Source organism: Phyllobates terribilis, unplaced genomic scaffold, assembly GCF_046119375.1.
Source record: "Phyllobates terribilis strain yellow unplaced genomic scaffold, ASM4611937v1 Scaffold_10__3_contigs__length_209671492, whole genome shotgun sequence".
NCBI lineage: Eukaryota > Metazoa > Chordata > Amphibia > Anura > Dendrobatidae > Phyllobates > Phyllobates terribilis.
The window spans coordinates 129,567,099-129,582,692 of NW_027362770.1; the positions used below are offsets into that span (position 1 = coordinate 129,567,099).

Below are 15,594 nucleotides of genomic sequence, written 5' to 3' on the forward strand. Positions count from 1 at the left end.
CAGCTTTCCCAATTTCTGTGTAACACATTCTTTCTACACTGAAGGCTAAAGCCTGCCTGTACTGGATAAGCTTATCATGTTATACAAATTCCTAACATTCTTCTTGCCTTCTTGCCTTCCCGTAACTCCACTAATTGGCTTAACTCCCATAGCAGCATTCCGCAACTTACGAGATCTTTCAAATTTGAATATACGCAACATTTTCTTATAGAATGCAATGATCTGTCGCGACTCAGATCACTGGTGCAGTCCACAGGTCGCCACTCCTCAGTGTAGAGCACACCTCAATACACTGATGAGATAGAGAGACACCTCAATCTAACTCCTTTCCTAGCCTTGAATGGCGACTTTACAGTGCGACTCACCACGGCACCCTGACTACAGGTCACCACCCGTCAGTGTAGAGACACCTCAATACACTGAAGAGATAGAGAGACACCTCAATCTATCTCCTTTCCTACCACGGCACCACCCGACAGTGTAGAGACACCTCAATACACTGTTTCCTAACCTTGACTTTACAGCAGTCTCTGTGTTAGACGAAGAGCACTCCTCAATTCGTCACAGATTCTTTCTCCCTTACACTACAATTCAGGAATGCTTTGAAACCTCGACTATCAATCACGGGAGGCAGCTATCTAAAGAGAGTTCAGTGACCGGAGGAGGAGGAGATGGTGTTCACACGAGCACGCGCAGGCATGCGACGTCACTCGTTTTAACACTTGCTGGTTCAGGACGTGGTGCGGGACGCCTGAGGTCTCACCACTCGACCGATCACCCACCCAGATCCAACCTGACAACCCAACAGGAACCGCTGCGGCTGACACACAGGCAAGTGAAACATATATAATATATATCTCAACTTACCGTGTTCGATGGAGGTTGATCAGGCCTCAAATTCAGCCACCGCGGTCACCACCAGGGAAGTCAGCAATATGGGTCCGGGAGGGCGGCGTACCGCTAGCCACGCCGCACGTTGAGCGCCATTTGTGAGGGTCGTGATGACATTCCACTCGTCCTCCAGTCACTCCAAATTAAGGCTATGAGCATGGGTCAACCATTCAAAGAATGAGTCAGACAACAAGCTGGTTCAAACTCAGAGCACGCTCAAAAGACTACTACAGACAACGTTCTCAGCAATGTTCTGAGTTTATTTTTTACATGCACAAACCTAAATACACTACATAATGGGGAGGGGAAAGGGGTTGTCCGGGGCGGGGTAAGCCATGAAAGTCCAGTGTTTGGCCACTCCTGATTGGTCCACATCTCCTTATCTCAGTCTCTGGGCAGATATTGCAGCCGTCAGCTTATAATCTTGTTTAGTTTCTCTGAAATAAGTCTTGGCAACACTGGAACTGTCTTAGTTTAAGTTTCGATTTAAGTAATACGTAGCAAGGAAAGCTTATTGTTATAAGACACAAAATGGTGGGTAGTACATTAGCAAAAAAGCGTATAAAAGTTACAAAAGTATAAAAGTTACAAAAAATATATATATTCTCTTTTACCCCGACAAATTTAATCAATTTACATAATTGGTATCCCCCTGCTCTTGTAAATCAACAACTAGCTAGCTTAGAACAATATATAATTAGCATTTTAACAAACACTACTGTTTCCTGACCAAGAGAAGTCAACATTCAGTTTTATACAAATACTGGTATGTCTTGACCAGCCAAGGAAAAACACACACATTCAAAAGTCAACACAAAGATAATAGTGTATTTCTCTTGGCTTAACAAATCTAGTGGTCTGGGTAACTAAGATTAGAAGCTGTTTTGTCACATTGCTCCCCCATCTTAATTAGCCAGACATGATAGGATCCCAATCATCCTTGGAATATAGAGCAAGGAAAAAGAGAGCACCAGATAATCCAGCGGATCTTCATTAAAATATAGCTTTTATTGGAAACGTATAAAAGCAGCCATGTCACAAGGACAAAACACGGAATACTAATCCACAGAGCATGGTAGTCCCAACGCGTTTCAGCTAAGTGTTAGGCTCAATACTGGGTTCTGCTCTAGAAGAAACTTAGATTTTTCTTTATTTGAACAAACTGTAATTTTATAATCTGCTCTTCCTGTCTAGTAACTCAGCGGCCGGCGCTCAGGACTGCTGGTTATTAACAGCGACCCGTCTGCAGCCGGTGACCGCTCAGGTGAAAGTCTGTCTGAACCCCCATTGTCTGGCACTGCACAGCTTCAGTGACATCTATACCGGTATGTATGATAAAAAAAAAATGCACATTTATTATAAGGTTCACTGGAGCAGATTATACAGTAGATATGGACAATACTAAACCTTGCTCTTAGGTCATACGCTTATGCATATAAATAGATAGATATAACATACACATACAGACATTTATATTTAGTTTAGTGATTCAACCACTCTTGACTACATGTCCTGATCATGAAATAAGTATAAAATGGGTCTTGCCAGCATCATCTATGGGCTTAAATTGCAAGGATCAGAGAGAACTCTGATCTTGGCCGTTGCAGCAGATGTTGACAGTGCCATCTACAGGAAGAACCATTACATCCATGTGTGGCAATTAATTTTTGGGGTCTGGTGCATTATTCTACTGGAAACCTGATGTAAATCTATAATTTTTTGGGGGATGTGGTTTGGTGGTTGCATGCACCATTTGGGATGAATCCTAGATACATGGACATTTACCCAGTGTATAAGAAGTCTCAAAAGTTGGAAAGTGTCTATATGTCTTTGTCTATAAAATGATTGACACCAATTCATGCCTTAATGCTATGGTGTAAATCCTAGCGAGATGGGTGTTTCGTGCTCTGGAAAAGTGACCGTTTACGGAATAACGCAGCAAATGTGACTCTTGCCCGGACCACTCTAAATTCTCTCCCATTTACACCGTTCACACAGTTTGTCTCACTACAGATCTGTCTTGCTGATCCTTACAGGGGAAATAGCAGTTTAGAAACCTAGTAACCCCCTCCATATATGACTTGCATCTATGTTACGTGCCAGTTGTGGTTTCATATAAAGCGCCACTCCAGCGGGTTTTCTTATTGCACCTCTGGAGTGGTGCTTTAAATGTAAGTCCCCGTCTCATACTCGCCCGCCGGCGTTTTCATCTGTTTCCCGAGCCTCTGCTGTCGGTCTCCAGCGAAAAGTGACCTGCTCACAGCTCCAGTGTTTCATGGAGCGGTGCTGAGGTCACTTTACAATACAAGTCTATGGGAGGCTTGTCCTGGCCTCATAGACTTGCATTGTGCTCTTGTGATGTAGCTTCTGGCCAGTTAGAAGCTGCGCTCACAAGACCGGGGGGACCGGAGCTGCACTGAAAAAAAGGTGAAGATGCTGCAGGGTGAGCATGGGGCAGGGGGCTTACATTTAAAGCACCACTCCAGCGCTGGAAAAAAGCAAACACTGAAGTGGTGCTTTAATGAGCCCCTATATCCTGCTCATCTTTACTGCAGTGAGTGGTGAGGAATCTAACGTTTCAAAAAAGAAAGATAGATATGAGTTATATGGATGGATAGATAGATGGATACAGAATAGATAGATATGTGATTGATAGATATGAGAATAGATATCTAGATAGATATGAGGCTGGATGGATGGACTGATAAGTAAATAATCGGGTGGCTTAACATAAGAATAAGTGTGACCTTCTTACACCACTCATCTGAGTCTTCCCACACCTGTCATTATTGCAATCCTCCAATTTCCAGTAAAATTCTACAATTAATCAGATGTTTATGCCGTTTTTTTCATGAACAGTTTCCTTATAATGTTTCCATTCTCACTATCAGGACTCTTCAATGTGGGAAACAGGCTTCTGGTCAGTATAGATCTTCTTTTTTCTATCCGAAACCAAATAAAAATAGGAGAAGACCCCAAAACGTCCATCAGCAACATCTTGGAGTCAGTGCAGAGTCAAGCAGGTAAAAGCTTATAGAGTAAATGTAGTGTAGTGTTATCACCTTGGTGCCAATCGCTAATAATGTCCTAAACTTGCATCAGTCTTCCTGAGTAGAGATGGGCGGATCAATTTGCGGGACTTTGGTCCATTGACTAAGTCAGTAGTTGCTCAACGGGAAGCTCCCGAATGTCTTTCCTTCCAGGATCCCTGGCACAGCTTTTTATTAGCCTGGATAGTGTCACGTCATCATTGCAGCGTGATTCACAGATGACGCCATGCAAGTACAATCAATAGCCACTCCGGGGGTCACCCAAAAGTAAGAAATTCTTTAAACTACTGACGTGGCTGAAGGACACGGAGTCCCATGAATCAGTCTGCCCAGTTTAATGATTTTTAAAGGCTATAGACACTTTTGCTTGTTTATTATTGCAATGTATGATTGTATATATCGTGTGATTAAAAACCATTTTTACAAATTGTTTTGATGAAGCATTGTAAACGATATGGACACCCTTGGGGACCATTTTTTTTCAACTTAAATGTATGTACTGTATTTTTCGGACTATAAGACGCACTTTTTTTCCTCCAAAATTTTGGACGAAAGTGGGGGGTGCGTCTTATAGTCCGAATGTACTATACTTGCTGTGACTGTGGATGGGGGAGGGAGGGGCGGCAGCAGCAGAGGAGCCAGTCACAGAAGGCAGGAGCCGCCTGCTGCTGCTAACACTGTGCCCTGCTGCTAAAGAAAATTAATATTCACTGCTCCCCACGCCCATGCTCTTTAATAGCACGCACAGTGTCAGCCGCAGCCGCCGGCTCCTGCAGCCGCTCTGCAGTGACGTGTGCCCACTATTGAGGAGCATGAATATTTACTGCTCCCCACTCCCATGGGCGTGGGGAGTAGTGAATATTCATGCTCTTTATTAACGGGTACACGTGATCGCCCAGCTGCTGCAGGAAGCCGGCGGCTGCGGCTGACACTGTACGTGCTATTAAGGGGAATGAATACTCAATACTCCCCACGCCAATAGTCCGGGCGTGGAGAGCTGTGACTATTCCAGCAGCTCATCTCGGCGTGTGAGAGTGCATGGCAGTGATGTCATGCGCTGCTTACACTGTGAGATCAGCTGCTGACATACCAGGATGGGGATGAGGGGTGCCATGCATACCAGGATGGAGATGAGGGGTGCCATGCATACCAGGATGGAGATGAGGGGTGTCATGCATACCAGGATGGGGATGATGGGTGCCATGCATACCAGGATGGGGATGAGGGGTGCCATGCATACCAGGATGGGGATGAGGGGTTGCCATGCATACCAGCATGAGGATTGGGGTGCCATGTATCCCAGGATGGGGGACCATGTATACCAGGATGGGGATGGGGACTAAGTATAACAGGAAGGGTGGCCTATATATACCAGGATGGGGGATATTAGTACAGAAATGGGGGACATTACCCCTATAACAGTGCCATCAGCAGACCTCCTCCCCCATAATAATGCACCATGACCACTTTTTTTGCTTCAATTTTTTTCTATTTTCCTCCTCTAAAACTTAGCTGCTTTTTATGGTCCGGTACGTCTTATAGACCGAAAAATACTGTATTTTGAACTAAAATAATTTTTGCAATAATTTTTTATTGAACAATTGAGCACATAGTTAACTGAAATCCATCAGAAAGTTGTTCTGAGCTCCTTTTAGCTGATTTATGACCACATCAAAGTTCACAAAGGTCATAAATCTGCACTGTGGATTTTAGAAAAAAAAAAACGGATAAAAAAAGTTACAGGTTCGCTGACTGTTCTTCAGGGAACTCATTCTGCAGTCAGCAATGTACAGGAAAACAAACAGCCTGTAAAAGCCGTGTGTTGCAAAATTTTTAATGATACTCTTATCAAAAATTATTTTAAGCCCAAAATACATGCATTTAAGAAAAGAGTTTCCAGTGGTCTCCATATCCATTAGCTATTTATCTCTTTCAGCTTGATTTTATTCTTTTTGGTCAAACCCAGGACTGTGAAGTCAGTTTCTAGCCCCTCTTTCCCTTCATGAAGTTATACACTTAGATCTGATTCTAGCTTAGAGGAGACATGGGGGATGGAGAGTGAGCCAGCTGTAAAGACTCAGGCTGAATGGCATTGAGCAGCTTTCAGTGTATTGTAATGTGTTATGTGATTATGCACTTTTTTCTTGGCTTGATAAAGGCCCTGTGTGGCCGAAACGTTGCTATTTTTCCTGTGTACACATTGGTGTTAATAAAACTTTTTTGAACAGTGATTACCCGGTGCCTTAGATTCTTGGATTAAATGCAGTTTTCACAACCCATTGGAGGGGCTGTATCAAGTTTGCATGGGATACGGAGTGGTGCATAGGATACATCCTTTATAAACGTAAGGGACTTGTCAGACAGGCGGGTCCCCTGCGGCTTCTCCCCGCCCGCTTCCCTGGAGTACCAGATCTCTCCCTATACACAAACTCAGGGAGAGACCTCTCAGTCACTGGCAGGGGACGGGGGGATGCTGCCGGGGACGCGCTTGTGCCACTAGTCTCCCGTGTAGCTTGGTCCCTTTTAAGCTATGTTTTTCTCTGAAATGCTGCAGCATTTAAAAATTAGACACATGGCGGATATTATGCTGCTAGTTTCTGATGCATGCTGCACAATCCATGCACAGTATGTATCAGCTGCCAGGTTCTCTTTAAATCTGTTTTTCTCTGACGAGACTAAATGCCAGCACATTGTGGTGTCATGTGACATAGCCCTTTGTAATCTATGGAAGGGGAGGAGGTGAGAGAGGAGCAGAGCGAGGAAACAGGCAGAGGGAGACATAGAAAGATTGTGCTGAGCTTTCTAACAAGTCTTTTATCTCATCCTAGAATGGATTCACATCTACACAGCACACTGCTCCTGTAAATTGTCCTCCATGCTGGTGCTGCTTCTATTTGTGTGGTAACTAAGGATAAGGAGCAGGAATCTCCTCCTGTGTGCTGAGCTGTGCTGTGTATGGCAAAGATAATAGCGACTAGTCTCCATCCACTAGCTCACAATGGATTGCAAATTAACAGATACCTCATACAGAGGGGGAAGCTGGGGAAAGTGTAGAATACAAGTCGAATAAGGAATATTCCTCATGCACACACAGGTCAGCTTATTTTGAAAAGTGATTGGAATATAAGGTTATCCTTTAACTTCTGTTCTATCTTCTCTCCACAGAGAAGATCCTGAGTTCAGAAGAGTTGCTGGCGTTGCAGGAGCTGCTGAGCTGTGGGTATTGGGCTTTTGAGTGCCTCACTATCCGGGATTATAATGACATGATCTGTGGTGTATGTGGCGTGGCACCAAAAGTGGAAATTGCACAGAGAAATGTAGAGAACACATTGACTCTGACTAACATTGAGGTACTATGATTTTTGCCACCAGGCTTTCTTGAGACTACTCCTTTAAAAGGAATTTGTCAGCTGCTTTTTGCTAAAGAATCTGAGAGCAGCATGATGTAGGGGCATAGATTCTGATTCCAGTGATGTGTCACTTATTGGGCTGGTCGGTGTAGTTTTACTAAAATCCCTGTTTTCTCTGCTGTAGATGTGGCAGTGGTCAGAATCCTGAGCTGTGTATAGCCCCTCCCACACCACTGATTGGCAGCTTCCTGTGTACACTGTCAGCAAACTGCCAATCAGTGGTGGGGGCGGGATTATACAGATTAGCCTGACCGCCTTGCATATGAGACCTAGTTCTGTAGTGATAATTTCCTGCTGATAAAACACTGATTGTATTGAAACTACAACAACCTGCTGAGCAAGTGACACATCGCTGAAATCAGGCTCTCAGCCACTATATTATGCTACTATCAGATTAAATAGCAAAAAAACACCCGGTGACAAATTCCCTTTAAGTATAAATGACTGGGTCATTGTAATTGCTTTTGCTCCTTTATCCCCAGTTTACTTGGCCAGAGTTTTTAACAACTAATGAAGTGAGCATGGAGGATTTCTGGTCCATGCTGGAAAATGAAGTCTTGGAACAAGCCGCCTTTCCCACCAGCATTCCTATCACAAAATTCGATGCCTCCATCATCTCCCCGTTCTTCCCTCCTCTGATGAGAGGAGCAGTGGTAGAAAACAGCGAGAGCTTCAAGAATCTGGAAATAAAGAGGGTGGTAGGTGAGTACTCACTGCCGACATCAGGAGGGGCCGGGTATCGGAGAATCAACGTCTAAGAGATGTTGTGTTTTTCAGATTTACACAAAATATAGGGTCCTTATAGAGCACTTTTTATAAGCAGGGCCTTAAAGGGAATGTTCCTCGATCCACGGCAGCAAAGAATGCTAAGGCTGTGTTCACACCGCATTTGGGATACTCGTTTGTGGCTCCGTCGAGGTTTCCGTCTGAAAAATTATGTTTGGATAGAAATCCTGACGGAGCTACAATCGTGTGGCAGAAACAGAAGATGAACATAGCCTAATGGACACAGACAGATCTCTGCCCATAATCCTTGCTGATCGCTGTTATAACAAGTCAATCAATGCTTGTTTAAAGGGGTTGTCCTTAGAATAGGTCATCAATATCAGATCAGTGGAGATCTGGCAACCTGCGGAATATAGACACAGAACAGCGCAGATCCATACCCTGTGGCTGCTGCTGGTACTGCAGCTCAGCTCCTATTCTATAGAGCTCCATTCATTGCCCTCTGAGATAACAGCTAATCTGTTGGGGGTACCAGGTGTTGGACCCCACCGACCTGATATTGATGATACAACTACCTGCACAACCCCTTTAAGGTCCTTTTATACAGCCCATACTATATGGGAATATACAATCTTTTTCCTCCATACAGTTTGCATATTTTTACGTCCCCTGTTCACACAAAGAGACGTTTTTCCAACAGTGACAATTATAAATGATCCAAACTGTGGATGAAATATTTGCTGCTTTTTGCCTTTTTTTTCTTCTGTCCTCACCTTTTTTATGATGGGTCGTAGAGGGATGAAACGAGGCTTATGAGCCGCTCGGGGGCCGGGCAATATTCCATTGACACCTTTGTCTCCTCTGATTTGGGGTTGCAGGTAACGGCAGCGCTCTGGCCAGACTTCTTCATGACGGGACCCTGAAGCTGGACGACTTACACCAGCTCCGTACTGAAGAGCTGCAGGAGATGCTCACGCTGTGTGGGATTCCTTTTGGCATCACAGATACAAAGGTGAAGGTTGTCACTCACATGGCTCCTTTCCTGGAGTAATGTCATATTTCCATTGTAAAATCAAATCCTCTTTACTTCTAAATACAAAGGGGACAATTTATCAAAGTGTTCATGCCAGTTTGCTGACTTTAATACACTTTGAGTTTAAGTGGCAGAACATGAAGTTACATGAAAATTGTTCAACTTTTAACGCCAGTCCTGTCCAACTCCGACAAAGGGGGCAGAGCAAGGGCAATACTGGGACAAGGCAACGCCTGTCCGTCTAATACATGTTCAGTTGTGGCTTACCTTACACCAGAATTCTTACTCCAGTCTCTGACTAGAGTCAGATTTCTGGTGAGGCGCATGCCACTTGTAAGACGCGACTGATTCGTTAAATGGCGTGCCCCTCTTAAACGGGTTGTCCAGTAGTTTTGTACTGATGGTCTAATCTTAGGATAGGTCATCAATGTTAGATCGGTGGGGGTGTGACACCTGGCAACACCGCCAACTAACTGTAATCTGTGCCACCAGTGGCCGGATGTGATCAGTTATGAAGCAGAACAGTACAGCTGTCCACTCTATTTTGACCGTAACGGGATACTACAGATCCACTCTCATTCTTTCGAATTGGGGTGGTACCTGGTCGCGACCACTATTCGGTTTTCGTAGGTGCGCTTTTCCGCTCTGCAGCTGAGCAGTTCTGGCCGCTGTTGGCATCGGGAGCAGCTGATCAGCGGGGCTGATACCAAACTGATATTGATGACCTATCCTATGGGAAGAGCCAGAAGGCCAAATAATTCGGACCAGGATCGCAACGCAATGCTCAGACTGGCTGTCGGTTCTCCCGACAGGAGCGCGACAGCATGTATTTCTATGCAGCTGTCACACTGGTCGGGATAGCCACCGGCCAGTGGGAGTCCCATCAGTCGGACACCCTGATCTGTTCGTTATCAGAGGATAGGGGATAACTTTTCTTCACTGGACAACCTCTTTAAGTTACGGCACAGCACATCCTTGTGATGTGTAATTACTATAACCGATTTTTTGAAAAACCTCTTAAAAATGGACCCTGAAAATGAAGCAGTTTGGGGCACTCTGCTCTCATGAATCTATATGTATGGCATACTGATGATACACTCTTTTCTGTTCTATAGGATAGCATGTGCTACTCCATCCTGGCTCTTTCTGAGTTTGTACAGAATGGCACGCAGATCCGACAACCTCCGGTTCATCTAACTGGGGGGAAACTCTATAAAGTCTGCCCACATCAGGTAAGATAATGTCAGGTCATTAAATATACCAGCTATAAGGAGGAAAAAAGAAGCAAATGGCCGGTGGCCTTCACCACCCGACTCCCTTCTGGCCTTCCCAGATACTAATATGGCGTCTTTACCTACAGAGGACACCAATGGACAGCTGGGCTGCTGTTTTACATCAAATATACCTGGATAACTAATATATTGGTCATCCACATGATATACTGAGGAGCAGTCCCAAGCCAAATTTTTTTGCTTGCCAAATTAAAAAATTTATAAAGGAGACCCCCCCTTTATTCCCTTCGTCCTGCTGCAGAGACCTCCAGAGTTATAGGGAACCCAACCCTTAGTGCCCGGTTCCCCCGGGGGGAATAAAGTTAATTTCCTCCCAGCAGTGGGGCTCTCAGTGCTGGCACCACACCGTATCAGAATGCTATTTACCTGCAGATTAACCCCATATCTGAAGGTTAATAACATTATTTTACATGACAGGTTCCCTATAAAGTATACATATTAGCCAACACACAGAAATGGAAGCATTACAAGATTTTATCATAATTAGTGGGCTGTCTATTTAATCCATGGATCTGCCGGGTCCTCTAGAACAAAAGTTGCTATATTTATGTGCTTGGACTCGCTGATAAATGAGGGTCCTATATGGGAAACTCCACCCTATTATTGTGTGTAGAAGAGGATCTCCTGATAGGATTCGCTGGTAGCGGATTAGAGTCCTGCTGTTTCCTCTAGAATTGTTTTTGTGTGAAGATCCTAAGACGGGGTTCCCCACTTTTCCAGTCTGATTTGTAAGAACATGATGGTGACAGTGGCTGCCATATTAGTATAGGACTATAATGTCCATCGTTTTTTTACTTTAAGGTGGTTTGTGGATCCAAATACATTGTGCGCGGAGAAAGCCCCCGGGATCACGTGGATCTCTTGGCCTCGTCACGGCACTGGCCTCCGGTCTATGTAGTAGATATGGCAACACAGGTGGCTCTCTGTGCCGATCTTTGCCATCTAGATCTGACTCGACAGATGTGGGGGAAGAATCAGGGATGTTTCTCAGACCCGTCAGAGACCGCAAAGGTAAATGGATTCATTTCTTATTAAAGAAGACCTTGTCATGTAAAATAACACTATTGTTAATCTGTAGGTAAATAGCTCTGACACTGCCGGCACTGAAGCCCCGCTGCCGGGAGGAAATTAACTTTATTTCCACTGGCAGCATTCGGGCTTCATTCATTGGGGTGGCGCCGGCACGGGTTCAATCACCGCTCAGTATATAGAGAACAGCGGCTGTAACTGCGCCCCCGCCACTGACTGACAGCCAGCTCTACATTAGGACCAGCTGTCAGTCAGTGCCTGGGGTGCGGTTACAGCCTTCACTCTCTATACACTGAGCAGAGACTGAAACCATTCCGGTGTGGCCCCTGTGACTGGCCAAATGCTGCCGGGGAAATAAAGTTAATTTCCTCCAGGCAACGGGGCTCTCAGTGTCAGCGCCACAGTGTTAAAGCGCTATTAACCTGCAGATTAGCCCCATATCTGGAGGAGGTTAATGTCATTATTTTACATGACAGGTTCCCTATAAAGTACACATTTTAGCAAAACAAATAAAATATTTTTCAATTTTCCATAACAGTTTCTGAACTTTTTCAAGATCTTTGCTTGTTGTAATTGAATGTAAACCTTCAATAAACACTTTTTTGCACCTTTATTACTAACTTACCATCAGTATTCTCGCTAAGTCATTTATTTCAAACCACCTCAGTTATGTCTATACCACCTCCCCCCTCCTTCATTATAGGAAGGTGGATATTGTGATCCCTAGTCAGACAACCAGTCCAGTACATGCGTTAATGTGTACACGGGGAGTCAGGACACCAGCTCTGTGTCACTGATCCATTACTGCTGTTATTAGAAAGGAGCGTGATCAATATGATAAGACTAAAAGCATCATCGGAAATGTAGTCTGCATTAGGGAAGCCGTATCAGAAGGAATGACGATGGAAAACAGCCCAAACATAACCCATCAACTAAAACAAGTATACGCAGAAACCTCTGATTATTCTGTAAAAAGTAAACTTTTTAAAATAATTGTCAAATGTGGAAACTTGCAAAGCTTTTCAAATCACTTTATTAGGGGATTTGTCTTTTGTTCCTGTGAAAAAAAAGTGGCTTCCAAACCCCAGCTTCTTCCCTAGTCTATTTCCCTGCCTTCAGCTGCTCATTTGGAGTACAGATCATAGCAGTGAAAGAGTCAGTTCAGCCCCTGTCTCCTCCTCGGAGTCTTCTGCTTATCAGATCGATCTCCTGCAGTTGCTTAAGGCCCCGTCACACTTAGCGACGCTGCAACGATCCCGACAACGATACGACCTGTCAGGGATCGTTGCTGCGTCGCTATGTGGTCGCTGGTGAGCTGTCAAACAGGCAGGCTCACCAACGATCAGGGGAGCAGCGACATCGTGGAAAGAATCTTTCCACGATGTCCTGCTCCTGGTTACCAGCCTGCTGCTGAAGCAGGAGCAGGCTGGTAACCATGATAAACAGCGGGTTACTAGGGGCACACGCGCACCTAGTAACCCGCTGTTTATCATGGTTACCACTCTGCTACGGTGAGCGGTAACCTCCCGCTCACCGTAGCAGAGTGGTAACCATGATAAACAGCGGGTTACTAAGTGCGCGTGCGCCCCTAGTAACCTGCTGTTTATCATGGTTACCAGCCTGATCGCTGCTCCCGCTGGTCACACACAGCGATGTGTGCTGACCAGCGGGAGGGCAAAGACCAAAAAATGGTCCAGGACGTTCTGCAGCGATCAGCGACCTCACAGCAGGGGCCTGATCGCTGCAAAGTGTCACACATAGCGACATCGCTGGTGAGGTCGCTGTTGCGTCACCAAAACCGTGACTCAGCAGCGATCTCGCTAGCGATCTCGCTATGTGAGACGGGGGCTTTATAGCCAGAGATAATGAGACACATTGTTGCTGAGCTGCCCCATCACTGCCATCAGCTGTACTCCACATGAATATATACTGATATCTGTGCAGCCAAAGGTCAGCAAACTGGGGAAAAGTAGGTGGTTGGAAGTCACTTACATGCAATTTTTTATGGGAATGAAGTTTAATAACGTTTCTTGTTTGGCAAAATTATTTTAAAAAACTATGAAAATTTAGTTACTCTTTTATATCAGTTTATGTGGCACTATATAAGCAAAAAAAATAGTTTAAGGTTGAAGATCTGTCCGACTCAAGATGATCGGCTCCTCTCTGTAGAAGACTTTCAGTGAAATACAGCAAGCAGAGATCTTGAAAACTGTAAAGAATTGATACATGAAGTAGATTGGAAAATGTATAAATCCCAAAAAAAATGGAACCCTATTTCGGTCGGGTTACCCAAGTATTGTCACAAAAATGACCCATGTCTATAGGTGAATCTCCTTATCCATCTCACATCTCATATATTGTCCCCGTGTCTTAGTACGTGTCCTGCCCAGAACTCTTAGACCTACATTACAGCGTGGACATGATGGGCAACGATCCTTCAATTTTCCATCCCGTTACCAAGTCTGAGTCTCGAAGAATCGTTCACGCAGTGGCAGAACAGAACGGAGCCAGTGACCCGACCGCTCGCCACCATTCACTATCATTGTGCCGGGAGATGGAGCCCTACAGTGCAATCATCACCGCCATCGGAGACAGCAAAACCAGTGTCATCCGCCACCACCCCATTAACTTTGACAACGTCACACACTATTACCTCTACAACAGGCTGATTGACTTTCTGACCAGCCGAGAGATTGTCAACCGACAGATCCACGACATTGTCCAGAGCTGCCAGCCAGGAGAGGTGGTGATCAGAGACACTCTCTACCGACTTGGCGTGGCCCAAATCAGGACCGAACTAGAAGACAATGTTTTGGAGGAAGACGTTTTGTCGGAACAGCCAAGTTCTGTGTGATCGAGCCTGAAAAGTAATAGTATTGAGCAGCACAGGGTCCATACTTTTCCCTACAAGCTATGGAGACAATCAGGTTCCCGGAGAGCGTCAGTTCTAGGGACTAGGAATGGTCGTAAAACTGCCTTGAACGGTGGGAAATGAACAAAAAGCCCTTTGTTATGCCCATATCTGGTGAAATGACAGGTCGGTTTCATGCCCAGGGGATGGGATGGCCGGCAGATGTCATCTCCTGGGTCTGTCTGCAATGTTTTTTTAAGCTCATAAATCCCTTTTCAATATAGTATTTTGCATTGCACTGAAAACCTCAACACAGTTTTTAATACATAAAAGTTTTCCCAACCTAATAATGTTAAAATATATATACATATTGTTAACATCTGCTGAGACCATTGCGTTTGATAGCAGCGAGGTCACTCATTCCTCTTATCAGCCGGTGTTGGACCACGAACATTGACCTATTTCACACGAGTATATCGAAAAACGTCTGTAATGGTAATCTGCGATAGGGATAAATGATGAAACGGGATCACGAGAACTCCATCAATATTGCATCCGTCATTTGCCTTCATTGTATTGTCAATCGGGCACAAAAACAGATCAGAAAATAATACCATTGGATGCAAGTATCGATGCATCTGTGTTTTAAGCATTTTCCGTCTGCAAAGTGGATGAGAATTGTACATGCTGTTTTTAAACAGTTCGCCTATTTTTTACGCTCATGTGAGCAGAAAAGAAGCAGATGGCATACAGATGAAATATACACTTGTGTAAAAGCAGCTTATGCCCAGGAATAAAAAATATATACAGTACAGACCAAAAGTTTGGACACACCTTCTCATTTAAAGATTTTTCTGTATTTTCTTGACTATGAAAATTGTACATTCACACTGAAGGCATCAAAACTATGAATTAACACATGTGGAATTATATATACTTAACAAAAAAGTGTGAAACAACTGAAAATATGTCTTATATTCTAGGTTCTTCAAAGTAGCCACCTTTTGCTTTGATGACTGCTTTGTACACTCTTGGCATTCTCTTGATGAGCTTCAAGAAGTAGTCACCGGAAATGGTCTTCCAACAATCTTGAAGGAGTTCCCAGAGATGCTTAGCACTTGTTGGCCCTTTTGCCTTCACTCTGCGGTTCAGCTCACCCCAAACCATCTCGATTGGGTTCAGGTCTGGTGACTGTGGAGGCCAGGTCATCTGGCGTAGCACCCCATCACTCTCCTGCTTGGTCAAATAGCCCTTACACAGCCTGGAGGTGTGTTTGGGGTCATTGTCCTGTTGAAAAATAAATGATGGTCCA

At 44.5% G+C, this 15,594-nt stretch overlaps 1 protein-coding gene across 2 annotated transcripts in view; it reads left to right on the top strand.

The window, feature by feature from the left end:
• Positions 1 to 15,149, top strand: part of HMGXB3 (HMG-box containing 3) — a 63,022-nt gene extending 47,873 nt beyond the window's left edge. For both annotated transcript variants that reach the window (XM_073649779.1, XM_073649780.1), the window contains 8 exons: positions 2,086 to 2,216; positions 3,783 to 3,914; positions 7,107 to 7,291; positions 7,834 to 8,053; positions 8,956 to 9,089; positions 10,226 to 10,342; positions 11,204 to 11,413; positions 13,806 to 15,149. In XM_073649779.1, the coding sequence (XP_073505880.1) occupies positions 2,086 to 2,216; positions 3,783 to 3,914; positions 7,107 to 7,291; positions 7,834 to 8,053; positions 8,956 to 9,089; positions 10,226 to 10,342; positions 11,204 to 11,413; positions 13,806 to 14,285 (1,609 nt within the window). In that variant the 3' untranslated portion in view covers positions 14,286 to 15,149. The remainder of the gene's footprint in view (positions 1 to 2,085; positions 2,217 to 3,782; positions 3,915 to 7,106; positions 7,292 to 7,833; positions 8,054 to 8,955; positions 9,090 to 10,225; positions 10,343 to 11,203; positions 11,414 to 13,805) is intronic.
• Positions 15,150 to 15,594: the final 445 nt, after the last annotated feature.